This window comes from Punica granatum, chromosome 4 (genome assembly GCF_007655135.1).
Source record: "Punica granatum isolate Tunisia-2019 chromosome 4, ASM765513v2, whole genome shotgun sequence".
NCBI classification, from domain to species: Eukaryota; Viridiplantae; Streptophyta; class Magnoliopsida; order Myrtales; family Lythraceae; genus Punica; species Punica granatum.
The window spans coordinates 30472558-30496508 of NC_045130.1; the positions used below are offsets into that span (position 1 = coordinate 30472558).

At 36.8% G+C, this 23951-nt stretch overlaps 3 protein-coding genes across 9 annotated transcripts; 1 reads left to right on the plus strand and 2 right to left on the minus strand.

Annotated features, from left to right (window-relative positions):
* Positions 1-2119: 2119 nt before the first annotated feature.
* Positions 2120-3986, plus strand: LOC116205697 (transcription factor LAF1-like). The gene is made up of 3 exons (XM_031538342.1): positions 2120-2560; positions 3056-3185; positions 3312-3986. Exons 1-3 carry the CDS (start codon positions 2416-2418, stop codon positions 3856-3858), a joined length of 822 nt encoding a protein of 273 aa, XP_031394202.1. The 5' UTR covers positions 2120-2415; the 3' UTR covers positions 3859-3986.
* A 966-nt stretch (positions 3987-4952) lies between these two features.
* LOC116203907 (RNA polymerase II C-terminal domain phosphatase-like 1) lies at positions 4953-13910 on the minus strand. 4 transcript variants are annotated; one of them, XM_031535878.1, is made up of 18 exons: positions 13678-13910; positions 12979-13437; positions 11428-11904; positions 10777-10987; positions 10428-10585; positions 10259-10329; positions 10036-10141; positions 9815-9901; positions 9060-9641; positions 8895-8958; positions 8611-8765; positions 8456-8509; positions 8164-8260; positions 7317-7552; positions 7122-7208; positions 6507-6572; positions 6316-6389; positions 4953-5911 (listed from the first exon to the last, which is right to left on the minus strand). In XM_031535878.1, the coding sequence occupies exons 2-18, from the start codon at positions 13345-13347 to the stop codon at positions 5803-5805; spliced, it is 3003 nt and encodes a 1000-aa protein (XP_031391738.1). In that variant the 5' UTR covers positions 13348-13437; positions 13678-13910; the 3' UTR covers positions 4953-5802. The 4 variants fall into 4 exon arrangements, with proteins under 4 accessions (XP_031391738.1, XP_031391739.1, XP_031391737.1 ...); XM_031535879.1 differs by having other exon boundaries at positions 7128-7208; positions 12979-13910; XM_031535877.1 differs by having other exon boundaries at positions 12979-13910.
* Positions 13911-19350: 5440 nt separating this feature from the next.
* Positions 19351-22294, minus strand: LOC116205003. 4 transcript variants are annotated; one of them, XM_031537410.1, is made up of 3 exons: positions 20440-22294; positions 20099-20189; positions 19351-19735 (listed from the first exon to the last, which is right to left on the minus strand). In XM_031537410.1, exons 1-3 carry the CDS (start codon positions 22192-22194, stop codon positions 19536-19538), a joined length of 2046 nt encoding a protein of 681 aa, XP_031393270.1. In that variant the 5' UTR covers positions 22195-22294; the 3' UTR covers positions 19351-19535. The 4 variants fall into 4 exon arrangements, with proteins under 4 accessions (XP_031393270.1, XP_031393271.1, XP_031393269.1 ...); XM_031537411.1 differs by having other exon boundaries at positions 19351-19726; positions 20440-22293; XM_031537409.1 differs by having other exon boundaries at positions 19351-19726; positions 20371-22291.
* Between the last annotated feature and the right edge of the window lie 1657 nt (positions 22295-23951).

Consider the following 23951-nt stretch of genomic DNA (forward strand, 5'->3'; position numbering starts at 1 on the left):
TGAAAAGTCACTCAATCACTAGTTGATGGTATTAGAAAAAGGCTAATGTTCCTTCTCCAGCATCCTTCCTCTTTGAATTCGCGAATGATTGAGCTAACCAAACCTTGGGCACTGTGGGATGGAGCACACCAAAGGCTGGGCGTTGTGGGGAGAAGGATGCTCGACCAAAAATTGGGAAAGCTTGGGTTTTGGGTGTTGTGGGGTGGGGAGAAGAACATAAGGCGAGAAACTTAGAAAGCTAAAGGGAAAAAACAAAATAAATGGGAAATTAAGTGGCGAGAATATAATGTACTTGAAAGGGAAATTAATTGGCGGAGATGGATTGACATAATGTTCTGAGCATGCGAAAAGGCAAATAACCATGAGGCAAAGGTTTGCAAATGTTGGCGGGAATACAATGTACTTGAAAAGGAAATTAATTGCCGGAAATGGATTAATACAATTGTTCTGTGCATGCGAAGAGGCAAATAACCACGAGCTGAGGGTTTGCAAATGGAATTGTCTCGGAAGCGCTTTTTGGTTTTTATATATGTAATAGATTGTAATCTCTATGTGATATTGTTCGCTCTTTGCATGTACCTACCTATACATCTTACAGATTTATTTATCTTTTACTATATATATTATTTTATATTCACTGTACCATTATATGTATTTATTTACTGTCGTCACGATTTTTAATTCTTTAGTTCTCATTCACAATATGTTTATTATGTACATTCAATTGAATATATAGTTTTAACGTCATTGTTCTATCTATATTCATTCGTATATTGTCATTTCTTTTAATTATCAATTTATATGGAAATAAAAATTGACAAAGAGTTAGCCGCGCATCGAGAAACATATGGAACTTGTGCATCAAAAATTTTGATGAAAGGACATTCCTAACTATTTCTAGTATATATTAAAAGGAAAAGGCTTCAGTGCACACACTATACAGTCATTCGAAACCTTTAATATTAAAATAGGTCGTTCAAATAAAATGCTTGATAGTTTTTGATATTTTAGCCATAATTTAGTTTATAAATACTCAACTAAATATAAATATATATATATATATATAGTACATACTCTACCACCTGCTTGTGTATGTTGTGAAGAAGGAAACACATAATTTTGCACTACACCTTCCTTCTCAGTACGAATAACTGATTTACCAATTAGAAATGTTGGGCGTTGCACTTAAGTTTTCAATCACGATTATCTGAGATTTTGTTCCCTTCTTATTTTTTATTTATTTATTTATTTTAAAATGGCTGGACGACATTATATTGTTGCTCATTAATCATGTTAATCATTCCACCAAAAAAAAATCATGTCAATTATGTATGGTCAGTTGGTTACACTATAAAATTCTCAGAAAATCACGGAGAAAAATTATGTCCTTTATTTTAAACAAGCTCGTGGCTCTCGCTGGGGCTCCGACAAAATGGCGTTTCATTGATCAACTTTCCCAATCTTACTTACTTAATAGGGCAAACTACATTCTATATATTAATTTTTGCAATTTTATACTTAAATCTGTAACCAACAAGCAGTTTGCTCATCATACGGGTCGGCAAGGAAGTGTGCTCCTCATATTCAAATCTGATTAAGGCTGTGGGACAAAATTCCTATGGAAGTCAGGGACAACGTCGACGGTTTACAACCCACCAGAGAAGGATACCACATACGTATAGTCGGTGATTATCGGATTTTGGGATGTTTAGCTCACGACCTATAATATATACTTGATCTTCGATTCGATTGCAATGGGCGCCAAGAAGAAGAAACCGGATGGTCAGATGAATACATGAAAATGACACATATGAAAACTTTATTAAATCCTAACTATATATATATATATATTATAAGATGGTCAGAAGCTAATTCCTTGCAAATTAAACGCGAGACGCATGTCTAATATAAGATTCCGAAGTGGCCCAAATTGAACTCAATAAAAGACAAGTTCATGCTTTTATGTTTTTAATATATATATATATATATAAACATTACATTTATATAATAAAATATTATATTATTTACCAACATGGACCGATTCAAATCATTCGGCGCTTCTTCCACTTAAATAAGGTCTCGGGTGTTCAAGTCTTGTGAATAAAGAAAATTTAGACTCGAAGAACTTATCCCTCAGTGAACTGACCCGACTTGAGCTGGATTCGTTGGGATCCATTGGCTTCCGAATACCAACGTCACATATACCAATATATATATATATATATTATTCCACTCTACTAACATTATTCTTCTTCTAAATATTTTGCAAAACTAACTAATTTCCCTCCTTTAAATGCCCCACGGAGACCCCCTGAAATCCCAAAGGAAAAGGACCCTTAATTCTCTCTCTAACCCTGTCTATCTCTTTGACTTCGTCTCTTGATTCGGCAAGATAAGGCTTGCTTGGCACTGGGAATGGGCTGCAAGGCGACTGAGAAGGCAACCAAGCTGAAGACGAAGCACAGGAAGGGGCTGTGGTCGCCGGAAGAAGACCGGAGGCTCAGAGACTACATCCTTAAGTACGGCCATGGCTGTTGGAGCTCCATCCCTATTAATGCTGGTAACTCATCGGTTTGCCAAATAAACTGTCTTCCAAGTTGGAAAACTGAGAAACAAGAAAGGGCAATGCTAGTAAATTGCATTCCATTGCCAACGGATGATAATGATGAGAAAGTTTTCCACGTCATAGACTACTTATATGTTTGCTTTGAGTACAAGGAAAGCAAGTCTTCTCTTATATATAACAATTTCATTCCATTCAATTCTTTCATACCAAACTTGGCCTAGACGTCTATGTAATCAAAGCTCTATACATCCTTTTATTCACATTTAAAGTATCCAAATCCGTCTTTTATTTTCCCCGAAGCTAATCCGACAAACATTCGTTTGGTAAAGAAATCAGATAACCACTGACCATTCTGCGACAATTTTCACCCGATGGTTGATATAAGATAATACAAAGAAAATAATGGACAGTCTTCATTAGAAAACCACCGCACCTCCAGTTGTATATGTATATATAATTACACTATAATGATTAATGTACAAAATGCAGGCTTGCAGAGGAATGGCAAGAGCTGCAGATTAAGGTGGACTAATTACTTGAGGCCCGGGCTGAAGAGAGGAATGCTTACGGTGCATGAAGAGGAGACAATTCTCATTCTCCATCGCTTTTTAGGCAACAAGTAAGCCCGATGAGGATGCCGAGCTATTAAGTCTTATCACATATACAGCAAATCAAGGTTCTCTGTTAATTTGTCAATAATATATAGCTTGACTGGAAGACGTGCTACTTCTATGCCTCGTACCAGGTGGTCCCAGATAGCGCAGCATCTTCCTGGGAGAACCGACAACGAGATAAAGAACTACTGGCACTCTCATCTCAAGAAGAAGGTGGCAAAACCAGAGCTAACGGAGCCCCATACAGGAAGTAGTGAATGCAAATCAGTAGATGCTACGGATTCTCCGTCCCTTCAAGAACCAAAGGACGACTCTTCCATCAGTCCCCCAAAATCACAGGCTGATATAAGCTCCCTACCGCCGAGCATTCTCTTTGCAGAGTGGCTGACCCTCGATAATAATACTTACAATGAAAGTGCTCATGAAGCTGGGAGCTTCTCAGATTACTATCCTTACTTATATGAGGATAGTGATCTAGTGAGAACGGTCGTCTGTCTGGACTCCACGGACTGTAAGGCAAACTTGTTGGGGGATTCTTTTTTGCAGAATGGCAATGCCGATAATGGAGCAGCTTTCATGAGTGATGAGCTGATGATAGATTGTACTTATTATAGGATGGAAGATCCGAGTTCAGAGGGCAAGTGGGTTCCTACCGGGGGATTATATTTACCGCAGTAATGAGTTTACCATGGACAGTGACTTGATTTACATATGATATACTTGCAGAGAATAATTCGTCTCTTAATACACCGTTCAATAAGCCATCAATTTGGCTTGTTTGGCTGTGGAGTAGGATTTAACTTCACTTAATTTCATTTTACTTTTCTCTCAATTCAACAACACAATCATTACATTTTTATCATTCTTCTTCAATTTTAATAATAAACTTTTCCACATATTTTTGTCTTCATCCACGTGAAATCAAACTAAATCAAATGAAATCAAACTATACTCTATTACCATACGCAGTAGATTCATTCGATGGATCACATCTTTCACCATGGGTCATGATCGAGAGACGCGTCTCTAATTATGAGTCATGATAAATTAGAAAGAAGCAATAACAAATGAGAAATTATCAGTTGGATGTTAATAACAGGCACATGATCATATATGACTACTAATTTCATTCCATCATCATGTTGTCCGGGTTCTGTTCGGCTCCACCACAGTAATGTGTCCCATTGTGTATATGAATTATACATGATACGTAATGGTTCCCAGCAGCTTCTCTTGTTCAAATCTTGAGTTGTTGTGTTAGTTCTAACCATCTTTATTTTGGCATCGGTCATAGATGAAATCTCTAAATATGATGATCGACTAACAGCACCCTGATTAATCCTGAAGCACTTCGCAGAACCTGTTATACACCGTTCAATAATTACTAAATTTGCAAAGCATTCGAGCACATCCCTATAATTTGTGAAATGACCAACGATACTTATTTTTCTAAAAATTAGCCACACATCACTCATCATTTTGCTGACGTAGCACCAAGAAAACATTCACTTTACTTTGCCACGTTGATCCTATATCACAGAACTATACAAACAAACCCGTTACCTAATATCTTTACCCGAACCAAATCTAACCCGATTTAAGGAAAAAGCACCACAAAATTCCACGAAAGGAAGAATGTGAGTGACTAATTTTAAAAGGAGGATGTGTCATTGATCATTTTACAAACTACAGAGTGTGTCATCGAAATTTACCCTAGTTAAAATTGTGCAAAAAGATCATGTGATTTCATTATAAGCAAAGTCGAAACAAGATTTACTGCCAAAGCTATTCCACATACAGAATAGAATAGAGTAAAGAAAGATACATATATATTTCCTTGGTTGAACAAGAAAAAATAAAATATTACTAGTAGTATTTGACAAAATTAAACCCATTTGATTAATTGAGAAAAACAGAAACATCGTAGGATTACATGAATGTGTTGAAACAAACTCCACAATCATGTCGTCTCCACTCTCCAATCTCAAAAGGTCAGCAAAGCACTCCACCAGCAATTGATACAGTTGATTAGTGGTCAGTGTGGCATCCCGAGCCGTGCAGAACCAGGCAGCTCTTCGTGTAATCCATTTCCCAATGCACCCTGTTATGTTAGACTGGCCCCTTGATAAGCCCGACAGCCTAACCTGACGCCTTCATCATGGGTATCTCAACAGCTGGTTGCCCAAGCCTTGCCTTGTTATCCCGTGGTTCTGCTGAAGCCAGGACAGACCCCGACGGCATACAACAGAGATCAAAATCCAAATCATCTCTCCATCAATATACAACAAGGATGTCATCACTAAGGAAACTTTTGCCTACTACATCCAGTGGAAAAAAGAATTGTTCAAGACTGGACCAATCAAAACCGTAGAAAGTGGCAAGACCATCGTTGATTGCAATGGAATTCATAGTGATCGACTGTCCTGCGTCATCCAGTCCAAGGGAACTCTTTTATACCCGGTTCAGGCAAGAACCTTCTTATCGTGGCTTGGGGAGTTTCTGCAAGAGGAGGTTCAAGACGCGGCATTCAGGGCAGGAATCTGATCTCGGTAGCTCTGTCCTCTGTTGAATGGTGAGATCTTGCTCGACAAAAGAACAAATGGAATACAGGCTAAGAAGTTCTCAAGGAACAGGTGGCGTGTTCCTGGGATATCGAGCGGAAGAGGGCATTCGCTGCAGAGCTCGTGGGTACTCCGGCTTTAGGCGTTTAGTGGGGACACCTTGATATGGTCTGTGCACCAAAAGAGCAAGTCAAGATGACATGCATGTGGGAGGAAAATGCCCATTAAGTTCTGCTTGTAGATCAGCAGATATCACAGTCATAGTTATAAATCAGCAAAACTTCGGAAGCATTCTAATTTCCTTTAAGAAAAAATGGGAAAAAAAAAGAAGGCTATCTGCACATTACAAGATATACTATTTGATCATAAAATGCATTGTGAGAGTGAAATACAGTGCATTGTCTCAGTAGCTCTACTAACTTTTCATGAGGCAATCAACGACAGGTGCCAAACTGTTTCAGTTTTCCAGAAGACATCAGAGATAGTTTCTTGAAAATGTAGATAGTAATCCCAATTCCCTTGTCTTTATCACCAAGAAATATTAATTTATCAACTAAATAGCTAAATCACTCACCTGGGAGAACCTTGACGTTTTTGAGAAAACTGCCCAATCGTAGACCTTAAAGCAGTGAGTGCCCTCTCAGCAGCCTGTGGAATATGATCCCGAGCAAACTTAGACACACTTCATAGAGATTAAGCTGCATAACTAATTCTCTCAAGTCGTGAAGTATCATCTAATATTTGTGGATATATCAGAAATGTTACCTGCATCTTGGCTTCTTCCCAGGTGAAACCAACACCTCTACCCATTATCTGCCCATCAACTTCCACCTATTCAGAAACCACAACAGAGAAAAGCATGAGTTACGGAAGACTGACATCAATAGATACATATATTTCTATGCTTAATATATTTGCAGACAGAAAGACTACAAAAACTAAATCCAAACATTGGATGTCGAGGGCAATGGATGACCAGAAAATTGACAAGTTCATTGGACGATTATCTCCAAAATTTTCAATATCCAAAACATATCAGACTAAACCATGGACTGTACATGTCGAATAGTCCCTCGGTTAACAAACTATCATGTAATCTTCTAGTCAATGTTTGTGTACGCACAAGTATCTTCCAGAAATTGGACCGATACTACTCCCTCCATATCTCTATGCCCCAGGTCATTAATCCAGTAGATGGCAAGTAAAGTTTTCAAGCTTTCAAACAGAACTTCTGCCCTAAGGACCCTGATCAACTACAAAGCGGTTCTTCTCTACCTTTTTTGCAACCAAAAATTATATAATGCTGAAACTCCTAACTGGTTTGAGGTCCAGCAGAGATATTTATGACTTCAAAAGGAATGATTAAGCAACAGGAAAAACCTGTACATGAACTTCGTCCTCCTGCACAGGATTGGCTGAAAGATGGGGCTGAAGTTGAAAATCCAAACTGAGACCTTCCATCATGCACTGAGGTGAAGAGTGGGAAAAATTGAGCCACGATAATGAGTTTTAGCAATCTAGAGATAAGCATAAGAATTAAAGAAAGCAAGACGAAGGGCGGACCCTCAATCTTACCAATTCTCTAAGAGCAGAAACAGATCCGCTTGCACTCTTAGAACCTTCCATCCTGGAATTTACAATTCTTGATGTCTCCATTGCGGGTGAATATGACGTAGGCTCTTCCCTGGGCAACTGATGATTCACAAAAGAATTTAAATTTCCAAAGAATCCATTTTCATTGGGAGGAGATCTCCTATTCACATCTCCTTGTCTGCTTGCAGAATCAGATTTCGTACGGGCCATGTACATGTCTGCAAGAAAACAGTCAAAATTGTCAAGAGCATGTAAAAAAATATCAAGTGTACCTTCAACCACCAAATCCAAGTATGATTTAAAAATGAGTTGATTAACTGGCCATTTTTCAAGTAAAAGGATAACTATTGACTTCAACAAGATAACCACCTAATTTTTCATCTTCTTCAATATATAGAGACTCATCAAACCACAACCTAAGAAACTGATTACAATCTTTCATCAGAAAAATGTAACCACTCTCCTTAAAGAACCTCATTGACAGCTTACAAATTCAACTGGATAAGCAAGCATTAGAAAGGTCAGTAATCCAGTAAGTCGATAAAGTAATTATTCAACACATCCGTTTCCAATTTACCAAATCTGTGATCCAAACTATAGACATCCCTCCTTTGCCCCAAGTTTCAACGTCGTTTTAGTTATTGCAGATGTGAAAAATTCATTTCCACCATTTAAACTTTGCCTATGAGGTTTTTAAATGACCAAGTAAAATGCACATAGAAGAACATGCTGGTCCCTGCCTGAGCAGCAAATCCACAAACTTTTACGTATTTGTAGACAATATCATACCTAGACCAGGTTATGACAGAGGAAATGGATATTATCTTACCAGCCAAATGCCTAAGAGAACCCTCTGCGGCTTGACGCTTAGCTTCCCTTCTAGTCCTACCAATGCCTTCACCAATTTTTTCTCCTTCAAACCAAGCCTGAATAAAACCAAACATTAGTCGTCGCAGTCGACAAAATAACAGACACAAAGCAAGAGGTCTATATGTTTGCTCAGAGAACAATCTCTACAGGAGCATCTAAATGCTACACAAAGGTTCAACATAGTGTACAAGTAAGAAAATTTTCGTTTATACAAGAAACAATGATATGTAGTGGGTTGTCAGGTGTAAAACCTCAAAGGAGAACTGCAGATCCATGCTTGAAACCAAACTTGCCCTAAACTCGACCTACAAATTCCAGACAAGTACCAAAATGCTCAGATGGAAATATATGAATTAGCTATCGCACATATTATGTTTCTCCTGTCAACACTAGATTTTCCGTTTACCTTGGCTCCACACTTCATTGCAATATCCTGCAAAACAATAGCAGGAGTTTCTCCACATGGATTGACTCGCCCAGATTCAGAGTCAAAATCTCTGCCGCCTGAAGATGTCTGACTAAGTGGAATATCCTCACCTTGAGATTGATCAGCAACGATACCTATGTCAGTATGTAACATGAAAAACAGAATAATTCAACAAGAATAGCAGCTCAAATGTTCCAAAGTCACTAGAAGCACATAAACTACAGGAAAGGATAGCATTGCACAGACAGAAAACTATTGCTCACCTGATATAGAATGATAAGGAGAAGATTTTTGTCCGAACCTCATCCGTTCATCTCTACCAAGTGCCTGTGGAAAAGCAAAAATCATCTATGACAGCAGCCTTCACAGCTTGCAAATAAAGTTAGAAACTCAGCACGGAAACTTAAACCAGACTGGGATCTCCTTACCTCTTTAGGCTGTCTTTGGTTCTCATGAAAAATTCTTTCAGGTAGAGCAGGGCTCTCAATCTTGGGAAAAGGGGGTGGAGGATGAGGCCGGTGCTTCTCAACATGCATTTCTGAATCTAAAGCATAATCTTTTGGTCCTGCTCTACTGAATTGCCTTGGACTCATCTCTTCCTCCACAGAAAACCAGTTTCCCCTTGACGGAATCCTTGGAACCGAAACTTGAACCGGAGGTCTTGTAGGAAAAGGTTCAGCTGGTGGCGTTTCTCTTACATCTTGCCCATGTTGTAATATGAGTAGGCGCCTTCTTGTATCGGGGTCTAACTCTGACTCTGGTACTTCACCCTCTTCTCTAGCAGGAGAACTCTGCATGCTCTGCTCTGAAGGGGTAGCATGACCAAATTGCTTAAGTAATGATGCTGCTTGTGGAAACTGTACATTAGGGAGTGGTGAAACAGCTGATAGAGACGTGGGAAGAGAAATTGGGCTTGAAGAAGATGCAACTGCATTTTGAAGAGATGCAATAAGCCTTGGATCTATGTTGTTAACTGCTGAAGGGATGACTGAAGAAGCTGCAATTGGATCCTGAAATGATTACATAAAACTTAATTACAAGTAATGGACTAAAAAAATCAAATGCAATGGCATTAATGACCAGTAATGAAGGGTGACAACTTGAGAAGGGTTCTGCAGGGAAGTTATTCCAAAATAACTCTAACCAGATAAGTAAATCAGCCTCGATTGGAAAAAATACATACCACCTTCAGCCTTCTTTCAACCTCTGCATCTGCCATACCATCAAAAGCTAGTGGATCTTTGTTTCCATTTGAACCAGGAACATCCTCCTGAATTGAAGCAAAATGGTTAGACCACTAAGTCACCAAAATATAAACACTGGAAATGCCAGGTTGACCGGATTTGAAAGTAGATCAGCCAGCTACATAAAGGTTAAAAAAAAAAATGGATTGCCATTACTAACCTCTGAAACTAGGTAATTGCTCACATCTGGAGGAGAAAGAATGTCCTTGACATCATCTTCATATGCAACTTCAGGAATTCTTTGCAGAAGACCGTCATCAAATTCCCTGTTTCAAATAATGAAAGAATGCCAGAAAGACATCATCAGATCAGAATGGGATTTAGATTTGAATGCGTAGATCCCAATACAGGGTGCATTACAGCACGTCAAAGTTCTTGCTTACTTGAAAAAGCCACCCCTCACATTACAAGCAACATTTCTTGCAACACACAACACGGGGACAGTGTTATTTGCCTGCGTATTGAAGAATATGATGAGTTCCCATCAAAGAAGAGAAGCGAATGCTTGCAGTTTCCAGATTTGAAATACATAGCCAAATAAGTAAGGCATACCTCAGCCTGTGGAGCGTAGTATGGAGCAAATGCAGGCACTACATGCACCCGTGGTTGATCTTTATCATCCCAAACCTTCAAGCGATCATCAATGACTAGAGCCATCTTAGGGTGACATGTCCCATCTTGAAATACATCAAACAAAGATTTCTTCAAGCCTGTAGACAACAGGAGATAACACAGAAAAAGCAAGTGAAAAAGGCATTCTACGAAGGACGAACGTATGCAGAATAAATATGATTTGATAGAGGTGTACATTTCTATCAATAAGCACAACGGTTATAGAAGCTATTCCCCTTTTCTAATTGTTTTATCAGAGAGCTACTTGGATTTAGGTCAAGCTTCTCACCTGACTTGACACACACAATGCGGTCCAACAATTCTCTTGGATTTATAAGATTAGATTCAGGATCAAGAAGCCTCCACATTTCCAAAGCATAATCCCTTTCAGCCATTGTGCAAACATAAACCTCAAAACGTTTGCGCCCTCTAGCAGTCAAATAACTCCGTAAATCCTCCCAAGCAGGCCTCAACCTCACCAGAACACTTGTATCCCGGATCTGAGATATGTGAAATGATGTCAAGCTTAAACCAACTCACTCTTGGATTCTTTTTATATGCTGACATCCTAAGCAAAAGTACATGATAACATGAAATATCCAGCATAACCTATTAAGTCGAAGGATGAATATGATAAAATTAAAAACATCTTAAGTTGCAAACAGAAGTGTAGCACTAGAAAGCAATATCTAGCGGGAGCATGAATACCCTTTATCCGCATCTGTGACTGAACATTTAAAAGTGGGACTTCTTAACTATTAGTAAATCAAGACAAGATGGTTACCAACATCTGCCTAACGAAAAGAACATGTACCTCAGTGCATGCATGCCAAGGCCTAGATACAAATTAAGCATATTGAATTAAAACAGAATCTAGTCTATGCAAAGCACCAAGCGATGATCTAAAACCAACATGGTTTGGCGTACGGTTAGCACATACCTGTGGATTTATGCGGGTTAGAATAATATTTTTTTCTTGCATGCGTATGAGTGGGCGAACAACTGTCTGGTGGTTATCCGACAAGGCTGGCACAACCTCAGATTGAATTTTAATCACCTTCCCATTATCAACAACCTGATCATTTTCCACATATTGCTTAAGGATACTCTTATCATCTTGATACCTTTTCACCTCAGCGAGCATGCCAGAAATACGCTGTGGATCTGAATCGGCACTTATTTTTCGCTGCAATGCCTCAATTCTGTCCTCAAAAGAACGCATTGTATTTGCAACTATCAGTGTTTCATCAAGATCAAAAACAATTCCAAGGCACCTGAGGTTCAGCATGACGAGACAAGAGCTGTAGAGTCCTGCTTGGACGCTAAAACCCCAGAAGCATGGATACTGTCTGTCATTATTGCGTGAGAACATTGCAACCAAGTGCAGTTCCTCTTTTCCTAAAGGCATAATGGCAGTCTGGAAAAAAAAGAACAATAATAACCATCAAATTCAGGAATATCAACCAGCAATATGTGACACATGCCCAATATCATTTTATTAAATCCAAGGCGAGTGTAGGCAATTTAAAAATTAAATGTGAGGTACAAGAAAAAAGGCAGCGAAAAGTTTTAAACATGTTTTCACTCTGGAGAGCTCACAGTACACTTATCAGTAGCCCCAACAAGATCAAGAGCTCATCAAAGTTAATTTCACAATTCTTTCAGATATGACCGCACATTACAATCAGTAGCGAGTTTCCTAAATGAAAATTAAGTAATTCAACATCTAACTGTTTCCAACATACACATCCGTATCATACTACTGATAAAACATCACCACCAAAATTTAAAACATATATCCTTTAGGCTTAAGATTTTTCAGTTAACATGTGTTTCCTCTGGCAACAGCTAAGGTTCCAAGATATGCTATCAGTACGCAGCACCTAATCCTTAAGATAGTAAAGCACATTTTTTATATTTAGTTTAATCATCTTTGCCTTTTCTGCCAGAGGCTAAAGAATCCTAATCAGTTCAACGTCCTCATGTGTCGAGCGGAGCAGAGTTTTGCAGCCAATCATATATTAAGGTCCACTCAACACTCCTCGAGTTTTACGTTCCTGGCATTAGAAGATTCAGATTCCAAGGCACAAGACCCACATCAGTTCATTGTTCAAGTAAGCTCAGCCATCAGTTAAAGTAAAGAGTTCTACCAAGAAAGGAAAGTTCATATATATATATATAGAGTGGTCATCAATTAGAACATGTTCCCAGAAATAGTGTGGATTATCAGCAAAGCTGGAGGTTTAGCACTCAAGTGTCCTGCAACTCTGAAAAGTTTCGACTGTCGATAATTGGTCCTTGCAAATTTGTCCACAGTCCACTGTGAAATCAATAGGGGTCCTTCAACAAATTCCAAGTTTAACACTTTTCAATGTCTTAATTAAGAAGGGCTTCAAATTTAAAGGTTCCTTTTTCGTTCAAGATAATTTATGTTCTTTCCCTTGAATTCCTTTCTGGGTTCTCGAAGTGGGTATGTGTTGATTGATTATACCTTGTTGTCTCTGATACAGGAGGAGTGCAAAAGAGAGAGCGGCGAGTTCTCCATCGATTTGGACTCCATTTTGAAGCAAACCCCAGTGGATGTTATCGTGTGAAGCACTGCCAGTGGAGGGCACCTCTCACTGGGCTGAGAGAAGTGCCCAATTTTGATTCTTTCCTTCACCACATCCTCAATCATTTTACCTCTGCCGTTGTTGTAGGTGTTGTTCTTGTAGTTGCCGTCGTCGTGGTAGTTGTTGTTGTTATAGTAATCTTCTCCATCTTCTCCTCCTCCTTCTTGCCTCTGTTGCTGCTGTTGTTGAAGATATACCTCAACTTCCCCCAGCAATTCCTCCCCGTAGTACACCACAGATTTAAGCATTTTTGTCGTCCCCCAGATGGATCCCAAAAAACCCTAACTTTGCATCAGAAATTTTGTTCTTCTTACTCGGTGAAGTCTTCTCTGCAGTCCCTTATCAACATCATCATCATCATCGTCATTGACCAAATCAAATCAAAATCCCTTTAGGTTTTTGAATGAATGATCTGATAAATTGCAAAATTAACTCGATAATCAAAAACCCCGATCCCGATCAGATCCATCGACGGGGAATAGAGGAAAGAACATATTAGTGGCCTTTTTCGTTTTCCCTTTGAAATTGTTTATCCGTGATTCAACGGAGTGGAAGGTGGGAAGAGGAAGTTGTCAAACCCTAAAATTCTGCCGCTTCAGTAAAAAATTAACCGGCTGTATCGCAGCGGGAACGAATCGATCGATCGTGAAAGAGACAGTGGGAAGAGGTACAGGTAGGGTTTGCGAGGAAACAGAACGATGCGGTCGACGTCAAGCCTGTTAAAGGGGCTGGAGAGGGAGGAAGGAAACCCTAGATCTGGAAAAGCGAAAGGTCTAGAATTTGCAGCAGACCTCCAACGGCACGGCCACCATCATTATTTATCGATATTTATAAATAAATAAATAAACGGATGACAATAATTAATTAACTAATTCACTCGGAAACTCTTAAAGCTTGCCTTTGGTTTTCGAGTTATATAACTGAATTTGATTTTCAGCAATAATTTTAACTTTAAGTATTGAGAAATACATTAATGTTTAAAAATATATATATATATATATGTGTGAAAATATATGAAAAATTTATAATTAAAAATTACTATGAAAAGATATAAGTGAGGAAGTATTATTAAATAAAAATTTAAAAATAATTAGGAAAAAGTTTGAGTAAGAAAGTATTATTAAATAAAAAAAGATAAAATAATTATTATTATATTGTTGAATTTTGAGAAAAATATAGATGAGGTGGATGGAGTTGGATTATGATTCAAAAAATAAACAAAGCCTAACATTCGCGAAGGAAATAAATATATAGAAAATATTTTTTTGGCTCGAAAAATATGGTCCACGGATTTATTGACGTCATCAGAGGAATTTGAATTTTGAAGGAAAGTCGGATCCCTTCAATTTTGGTAACTGACTGGCTGAGATTTTGTTTCCTCGGAATCTATCTACCCTGCTTACCTTAAAATTCTGGATATCTCGGACTTGCATCGATGTATTGGGCAACTGAATATAGTTTTATATGACAGTGTCGAAATAGAATGAAAATTTCTTATTTGGAGGGAATAATGCGTCCTATTTTCGTCGATTTGCTTTCTCACTAATTCTTGCTTTACCCATGTAACTGAAAAGGAATTCCAGCTTTACCTGATGAAGAATAGAAAACAGCGAATGCTAATCATATGTTGTAACTCGTAACTGTTACGGTTATTTTAAAATTTCAACTTTCAAGAAAAATCTAAAAGATACGTAACCGGAAAAAAAATTTCTATGTAATTTATCCTATTTTTATTTAAAATTCAATAAAATTGAATATTTTAACTGCTAAGAAAACTTGAAGATGATTTAATTATTTCACATAAAGCATACTAGCCTTCACGTTCGCGCATGCGCGGGAACGATTGCTTTCGCGTCGGGAGCAAAAGCAAGTATTGTTTTACCATCTCGTTTTACAAGTCTTCTTGACTCGTCTCCGATCCTTGACATATATTGGTTTTGAAGTCATTCTATAAATTATTCCTATCTCGTTTTGCAGCTTATGCGGCTATCGGGGCTTGTAGTGCGTTGTAGTGTGGAGCCCACTGCGGCAGCTTGGTCGATGCGGAGTTTGAAACTACAAGAGAGAGGGTCCTCAACCGGGATGCACCAGCCTTTCAGAGGCCACAATGTAGATGCGGGAAATACAGGTGCTACGTCTTGATGTGCACCTACATGAAGGCTAGGGTGCGGTGCACGAGCAACTGCGGTTGCCAGCACTATGGCTACCGAGAAGACTAAGGTTGGTAGCGTATAGCTCGTGCGGTTCGATGTCATGTGGGTGTTCGGTTGAATCGCCTTGTCTGTTTTGCGTTTAGTGCTCCAATAGATGGAGTTTCGATTATTCGATTGGATGGCTCCTGCTATTAGAATTAGATAGGATTTCAATGGTAGTCACCATATTAGCAAATGGATTATGTTAGAATTAGAATGTATTTCAATTGTAGCTGTCATATTAACGAATGGATTGGGAAGCGTATCTCTGTTGAAGAGATTGAATGTGTTAAGTGGTTTGTTTGGAGTTCTTTGAAAAACTTCGTGGTTCGATACGATTTTCACACCATCTCTAATTCTTTTTTTTATATTGTCAAGATGGAATCAACATGACATCCCTTTGAATGATGGCGAGACAATTGATATCATTATTATGAATGACGGATGCGAGATTATATCATATATATATTGACACGGGCATTATATGATCAACCTGGACATAATATATTTTAGTAAATTCAATTAATGAGATTGTGCATATACTAGATATTGACAGGAGATTTGATGTTCTTGTAACTCCCTTTGCAGTTTCATATTAATCGATTTTCTGCAAGTTTCTTTACTTCGAGAAGCCTGCACTTAACGGAACTCTTTATGCATGCTCTTTGTGCTGCTTTCTTAGGATATGTGGCTGCTTTCGAATAGGTTTGCAGTGTGGAAACACTTGTTGTCTGAACTACGAAAGATAGGACGACTAACACTTTCAAGCCGCTATTGAGAGGGCCCCGCGAAGAGATAATACTGCTTTGACGAGGGTCCAGTGCAAGTGTCCTAAGAACTGCTGCTTTATAAAGATGTGATACTGCAAAAAGGTATAATTTTACTAAATAATGTGTAAGTAAAAACTACTTGAAATACATATGATGCATTCAAGTACATGACTAAAAGTTTAACTAAAGTTCCCTCAAAATTCTTATAATTTACAAAATAATATGTAAGTAAAAACTCTTCAAAATCCGTGTAATTTGCTTCAAATGTAAATAGTTTACTAAAACTTCAAATAATTTACCTCGTCATTGACTTTAAACTAAACTACTTTATTACAATTAATTTACTTGTATACATGAGACAACTACTTTTAAAGTGATTGCATTTTAGATCTTCTCATTTCCCATATTTGTCGTTTTAGGAAATATATGGCATGTTTACTTTCACAAATTAATTTTTATTTCTTATTATCATTGTTATCATGACCGGATCGGACCGACCAGTTTGACCGGTCGGATAAAAAATCGACACCATGTTCGGTCCGATTTGCCTAAAAACCCAAGTGGCAGAGTTGAACCGTCAGACCCATTGACCCGGCCGGTTTTGAGCAAAATTCCATTGAGCTAGTCGATTTTATAGATTTTATGGGTTTCCTATTTAGTGTAAAAATTGTTAGGTTATGTAAGGATTTGAACTCATGACCTCTTGATTTTCCATACTAGCATGCTATCAACCAAATCACCACTACTTTCTTGTTCTTTTAAATCTACTTTTAAGTAGTTATTAAAATTCAATATTTTTTTTGGAGTAAGAAATATTAAATATAGATATTTTCTTATTCTACCTTATATTCCTTTGAAATCATCTTACTTCTATTTTAATTATCATAATTTCTTAATAATATAAATATTTATTTTATTTAAATTAAACATGCGGTCAGACCCATCGAACTCCCGGTTGGACCCACAAACCCATGAACCTATACCCCTTCCGGTTCACCATCTGATCCGGTTCTGATAATACTGCTTATTATCTTATTATTTGTAATGAAACCTACATAAATATATTCATTATTCCCCTTGTGAATTATACCATAATAATATTATAATGGTAAAATGATATCGAATTTAAAAAAATAGAGACATTTTAGCTAAAATATTAAAAAAATGAGAATCGAGTATAAAATCATAACATCATAACATGCAACTAAAACTCTTGTACATTTATGCCATGTGTCACTCTTTCATTTTTAAAATTTTTTTATATACTATTTATCACAAATCAAAAAAAAGAAAGTGAGGGATAAGTTTTTTTTTTTCCTTTTAAGCCATTGTTTTATGTTTTAAAATTATTATATCTAATATGTATTTTATAATATTTTCCATTTCATATTTTTATATATGTTTTTAAAATTTTTTAATAATGAAAGGTATTCGATTTCCAACCAATGTTTTTCATAACTAGCATGAACATCTTACAAGTTCAGAAGACAATTATAATTCCATCATATGCTTCTTTCTTTTTTTAATAACGAAGGATGTCCAAGTATCAATTGACTATATATATATATATGTATGTATATATTTTTTAAAATAAGGAAAGGTATCCGCCTTTTAACCAACTATTTCCAACAACTCTCACGAACAAATTATTGGTTCACGGAACAATTATAATTCAACACATTCTTTTTTCTTTGAATAACGAAGAATGTTCGTGTTTCTACCGGTTATGACCCACAACTCTCACGAACACCTGACAAGTTCAAGGGCCATATTACAATACGACAAGGTGCTCGACAGTATTAATCTGACATAGTTTAATATTTATCTAGACTTCTTTTAATCATTATTTTTCTACTTTTTCTATATTCTTAGTTGATTCTTGAAGTATTTTCCCTCATCTTCATAGGTATAGGGGAGAATACATCCTTGTCATATTAAATCGGAACATAGCTTTATAACTTAAAAATAAAATCTAGACAAAGTATAAAGAGATATTAGCTTCTACATCGCATAATATATACTAATCAAAATAGCATTTAAGAGATCTAAAATTCTTTTAACAATTAAGACAATTACTATATGTTGAAATTATGTTTTATATTGAGTATTATATAAATTGTAATCACAAAATTATTTACCGGATAAAATTTTACCTGCGGCAACGCGTGGGAATTTCCCCCTAGTAGCATAATGAAAGCTTAAATATAGTGTGGAGGTGCCCAGATGGAGGAAGTGCATGCAAGTGTTGCGTTCACATAAATATAACCTTGATTCTTTAACAAGTCAAAATTCAAATTTGTTCAAATTTTTGAATTAAAACTATACGACATGCCTCTGGTTTAGTCTGTTTTTTCATGAATTCATTACCAATAAATTTATTTTTAATATTTAATTGGGGACAAATTAAGATGACATTAGTAGAATATCAAAATACATTTAGTAATAAATACTAAAATTAGGATATAAAAAACTAAGTTAAAATTCAAGAGTCAAATTATGAAAAAATAAAAGTTAGAAAAAATTATTTACTCTAAGGATTTAAGTTTTAACTTCTACAATGAGGCTTCTTAAAAGGTGGGATATTCGAAGGCTAATCAGGAAGCATTACATGACAGTTTGGGGATGCTTGGTTGTGCTATTTCTTACTAAATAGCAAGTTTTTTATTATTTTACAAGAAATTTATTAAAATGAATATAATAAGACTCATTAAAGTGTTATATTCAAAATAATAAGACAATGTATCAAATAGTTTCTTACAAAATAATAAGAGTCTTATTATTTTTTAAATCTCCTTAAAAATGAACTTTAGGAGCCTGCTAATCCTATCAACACTCTTATCCAAAACTATATGTGCAGTTAGAGTAGGAAGCATTCTTAAAATGAAGTTTTAGAATATTCCAAAAAATAACAAAACTCTTGCTATTTTGTAAGATAATAACATGGTATTTCTTATTTTGTTAAATTCAAACTAAAAATTCTACCAAAAAAAAATTCTACTGAAAAATTCAAAATGAAAGTTTCTTATAAAAGTAATGCCTTATTTTATTAAAGAGTAACTATATAGATGTACTACAAGACTTTTGCATCAAATGCTTCTATCACGGGGCTTGCATAAATGCTATCGCCGAGCAACACGATTCCGGTCCCGTTCTAGACGTTGATAACGGTTGTTAGGGCCAGTTTATTTATTATGAAGGCTACCGGTCTCAATCAATCACACTAAGTGAAAATGTTAAAAAAGTGTTTTTCCTTTTCCACTAATAGCGGTTAATTTCCAAAAAGCCAACATTTTGAAAGATCTAGTTGCCGTTAATTTCCGCATTATTCCATCGTTATCATGCACAAAAAACAATACAAGGACGCAAGGATTCCTCACATACATTTTGCAGATCACCAATCTGAGACCAAATATGGACCAGAAAAACTTAAAAAAGAGAATGCCATTTCATGGCAATCAGCATCAGGAAATGCGACTAGAGGTTCCTATAGCTAAGCTCGGATATACACGACGATAATGCTTCTCTTACTCGGGGATTGTCAGATTCCATATGTAGTGCGTCTTCATATAGCCTCTTCGCCTGCTCGAGCAACTTCACCTTTTCTTTGCTGTTCCGTGGACGTAAGCGTGATCTTTGTTGCAATACAACACCCCATCTAAACAGAGCTGCAATTGCTATGAGCCATGATCAGATGCAGAGTGTCACAAGACATGATAAGATAACTCCTTTTGAAATTTTCCAGTTAAATTAACCGCACTAATTTGTAACGAGTTTTTGCACCAGTTCATTACTTTTATCTCAAAAGTGATGAATTTATCCCATAAACGATCTATAGATCTTCAATTGACATGATAAGTTTTCTTCAGATTTCGAAAAATGAGTCATTTATGCAGTACAGATTTTTATCCTGAACATTGTCTTCTCTACGCTTATTTTACTCTCTCAAAGTAACATAAAGTATATCTAGAAAGAGTAACGACATTTACTTGTAATATGTACTAACTGATTCATGGTCTAGATAATAGATGTGAATGTACCATCTGGTGCATGAGCATTGCCTTTGGACATCATTGCATTGAATTTGTCGATTGCAGCCAGGAACACTTTGTCAGCATCATAAGCAGCTTCCTGAGGAATACAAGCAATTGCAAATTAGAACTGATAATCAGAAGAAAATTATCTGTTAGGTCCATTAAATTTTGTGGAATGCTATATCCATAAATATATATAGATAAATTGTGGAATGCTATAGATAAAATTGAGACTACACAGTCGAAAGCTCAAATAGGCTACACAAGTTAATAATTACCGGTCCTATGTCTGCTATCAATTCAGCACGGAAGGAGAGAGCGAGACCCCAATTATAAAGTGCTCTTACATCATCCCCATCGATGGACAATGCAAGTCTGTACTTTCTTCCTGCTTCCATGAGAAGGTCCTCGCACTCTTCACAGACTCCAATGAGAGCAGATGCAATTTTATCTTTTCTGGTTGCATCATAGTCAAAGCTGCTCAAACTTCCACCATGTCTATCGAAAGACAAAGGTTCATTGCTCGAGAGTATAGTCCTCAGATCACGACTCATCCTCAACTTCAATTCACCATGAAGAAGACACGTGTTACCCAGCTGCCCCACTGCCAACAAACTCATGGGCTTCATTGCTGTAGCTCTTGTCAGTATTTCTGCAGTCTTGTAAAGAATGGCCTGGGCATGATCTTCTTCACTTCTTGTCCTCGCCAAGTCCCGTGCTCGTTTTAAAAGATTATTTGCTTCGGTCAGATACCTATCAAAAACCACATCTTCTGACATTCTGGAAGAGGGTGAGGTTCTGATATCTCCCTCCAGTTCCGAATGGTCATTGACAAAGATGGAGTCCTCTTTGGGGTTTACATTTCTACCCCGAAGCTGAGATTGATGAGCTTTGCTATAATTCCTGTCCCTGCTGTTCCAAGATGTGTAAGTTTCACTTGATTCTTTGCCCCACTGCCCTTTCACAATGGATGCTTCGGTTTCCATATTTTTCATATGAACATTATCAGTAAAATCAAGCAGGTTATCCTGGGACCTCCACGTTCGTGTTTCATAATTGCTACTTGCCTTCATATACACACGCTCATTATTGACAAACTGGAATCTGCTGTCTCGATGACTGAACCCTTCTCTATCATCCAAGCCCACCTTGCCATGATTCAAGTTAGTCCAAAATCCTCTCTCTGAGCCTCTGTCATGATTGGAAGTTGGCCCATCATCCAAATTGCTTTCTTCGCTTGCAGGGAACGGAACATTTCCACGGGAATGATCCTTCACGATATCTTCAGCATTCTCTTGTTTATCATTATCGTTACTTTTGTTAGCATTCGAACCGGCCGGACTCTCTCCAAATAAGCCCCCAACGAAATTGAACACAACCTTACCAAGCTCTCTCCTTTTCTTACTCGATTTCATATCCTCAGTCAACACACCAACAAAGCTACCGACAGAGGCACTGAGAGCACCTCTAGCCTTTGAGGCCGATGAACTAACCAGCTCAATTTCTTTAAGGTAATTCCGCAAATCACCTAAGGAGACTCTATTACAATCAATAGCTTTCTGAACATCATTCTTTATCCAATCAACTCGAGCATCCAATCCATCAAAAAAATCCACTAGAAACTTCAACTTCTCACTACTAAACCTAACGGCATCCTCTTTTGGCAGTTTCTTGCTGCCATTCACCTCACCGGCAATCCCGCCGCGGACTAATCCGAATGAGAAACCAACCGCAAAGATCAAAACTGAAGCAGGAAATATAACCACTGACGAAACCCTAACTCTGGTAATCGCCAGAGCTGATACAAGCCCCAAGACGAACACGAGGACGTACCTCTTATCATCTAATCCCGCAGAAACCAGAAAGCGCCGCAACTGAGCAGACTCGCCGGAGTGGACCGGGCCTTCGACGAGCCTCAGGTCATCCCAGCCGCCGTAGCTGGCCGGTTCGGCAGCACAGCGAGCTCCGGTGTTCCGGGGCCATTTTCTGCGGGAAATGTGCAGGAGTAGTCGATCATCCCGAGGAAGTGCGAAGCGGAAGACAGAGGATTGGCGACTCAGATGGTTAATCTGAGCGGAGTTGGTGAAGATCAGGGATTTCATCGGAGAATTTCGATGTAGAGAGCCGCCCGAGTGAGCTCAACCTCCTCCGTCACATGGTAGAGCTTCACTCATCAGCTCAGCTCGGCCTTTTTCAGCACCATTCAACTGTCAGGTCCATTTGGAAATTTTGATACCGACGTAGGGGTAGTTTTGTCAAATCGTGTCTGACAATCGTCGTGTCGACGGCCTCCAAGATTATTACTTTAAAAGTGATCCATTAGTCCTGCCGGAACGGCTGGACCAAGCCTTAATTAGAGACTAATAGTAACATTTTAGTGTCCATCCTTAATCGGTTGAACAAAGGTGCAGCGACGCACGTTCTTTTCTTATAATAAAAGAATAGTTCAATTTTCACAATGAAACTATTTATGTCTTTTTATTAGATATTAAAATTTATATTTTATTATATTAAACTCATGAATCTCCATTATAATCGAAAAAAAGGAAGATGAAATGTTGATCTATTATAATCAAATAAAAATATTTTAAAATGATTTAGATATATCCAAAATGGTGGCTACTAACAGTCCACCATGATGATAGAGCGACATCGATCTTCGACCTAAACCGCTTTATGTCAGATAAAAAATAGGATCCAACCTAGTTGTAAGGACCATCCATAATTTTGGCATAGATCTGACAGTCATGACATCTAAAATGTGCATTTATAGCGTGTGATATCGTAGGTGTCCATAACCCAAGTGTCTAAAATTGTATCACCTGATCGAAAATTAGACGGCCTTAATTAGATATATTAGAAGAATAACTTGCAATCGTGTATAATATTATGTGAGTCCACTGCACTAAATCCGGTCTTTTCTAAAACTTTATTGTCAATTGTTTAAGAATGACATACTAAGCGAAGAAATCCAATTTGAACTTCTTCTCTTATATGTTTAAGATAATGCTAAATCCAGCGCAAGGCGAAGAAAAGTTGAATGCCAAATAGTATCTTCTACATCTATATCTATCTATATATCTATATATATATATATATATATATATAAAAGTAAAATTCACTACCAAAAATAATTAATAGGATTATATTTATTAAGATTAAAATCGTCAATTTACTTTACCTATAAATAATTTTTAAAAACTTTCTAATGTCATCATCAAATTTGAGAAAAATTAAAAAAAAGTTCATATTTCATTACTTTAACCACTATATTCGAAATAATAAAAGTCCGAGATATGATATATAATTTTAAATTACTTAAATAATTACAAACTTATAGATTAATTATAATATACGTATGTCCATACCATGTATACAGTAAAATATACTATTTAATGTATATAAGAGGAAACTCTTTCAAACTAATATAATTTTGAAAATTATTAATAAGTGACAATCGATTCTAGGTAGAATATTATATGTAGATATATATAATTAGCTAAAAATTGAGTTATATAAATGACAATGCACAATCTCATAAATATAATAAATTTCAATTAATGTCATTCAAATTATCAATAAGAAAATTAACTAGATGACATTAAAGTAAGTTTATATTTCAAAGATCTGGATAATTTATATAACATAATAGATAGTACTCTAAAAGAAACAAAAATTGATTATTTATGTAATTTTAAAAGTGAAAGTATTTATTGTAAGCCACTAATTTAATGATACTAAGGTTATTTGAAAATAAAATTAATCATAAATAACAAATTTTATGAATTTATGATTCGTAAAAATCAAAGAAATATAACTAACATCGTTAATGAGACTTTCATCCTTCTATTAAACGTTT

Excerpts from the sequence above, each read along its gene's own strand:
- LOC116203907 (XM_031535878.1), bottom strand. The coding sequence starts at position 13,347 with ATGCTTAAATCTGTGGTGTACTACGGGGAGGAATTGCTGGGGGAAGTT. Across the intron at positions 8,510-8,610 it reads CAATGAAGTGTGGAGCCAAG|GTCGAGTTTAGGGCAAGTTT; the intron begins GTAAACGGAAAA and ends TGGAATTTGTAG. Across the intron at positions 8,261-8,455 it reads ATCTGCAGTTCTCCTTTGAG|GCTTGGTTTGAAGGAGAAAA; the intron begins GTTTTACACCTG and ends GGTTTTATTCAG.
- LOC116205003 (XM_031537408.1), bottom strand. The coding sequence starts at position 22,194 with ATGAAATCCCTGATCTTCACCAACTCCGCTCAGATTAACCATCTGAGT. Across the intron at positions 20,190-20,370 it reads TGATAGCAGACATAGGACCG|GAAGCTGCTTATGATGCTGA; the intron begins GTAATTATTAAC and ends TGTATTCCTCAG. Across the intron at positions 19,736-20,098 it reads CAATGCTCATGCACCAGATG|CAATTGCAGCTCTGTTTAGA; the intron begins GTACATTCACAT and ends CATGGCTCATAG.
- LOC116205697 (XM_031538342.1), top strand. The coding sequence starts at position 2,416 with ATGGGCTGCAAGGCGACTGAGAAGGCAACCAAGCTGAAGACGAAGCAC. Across the intron at positions 2,561-3,055 it reads CTCCATCCCTATTAATGCTG|GCTTGCAGAGGAATGGCAAG; the intron begins GTAACTCATCGG and ends TACAAAATGCAG. Across the intron at positions 3,186-3,311 it reads CATCGCTTTTTAGGCAACAA|GTGGTCCCAGATAGCGCAGC; the intron begins GTAAGCCCGATG and ends GCCTCGTACCAG.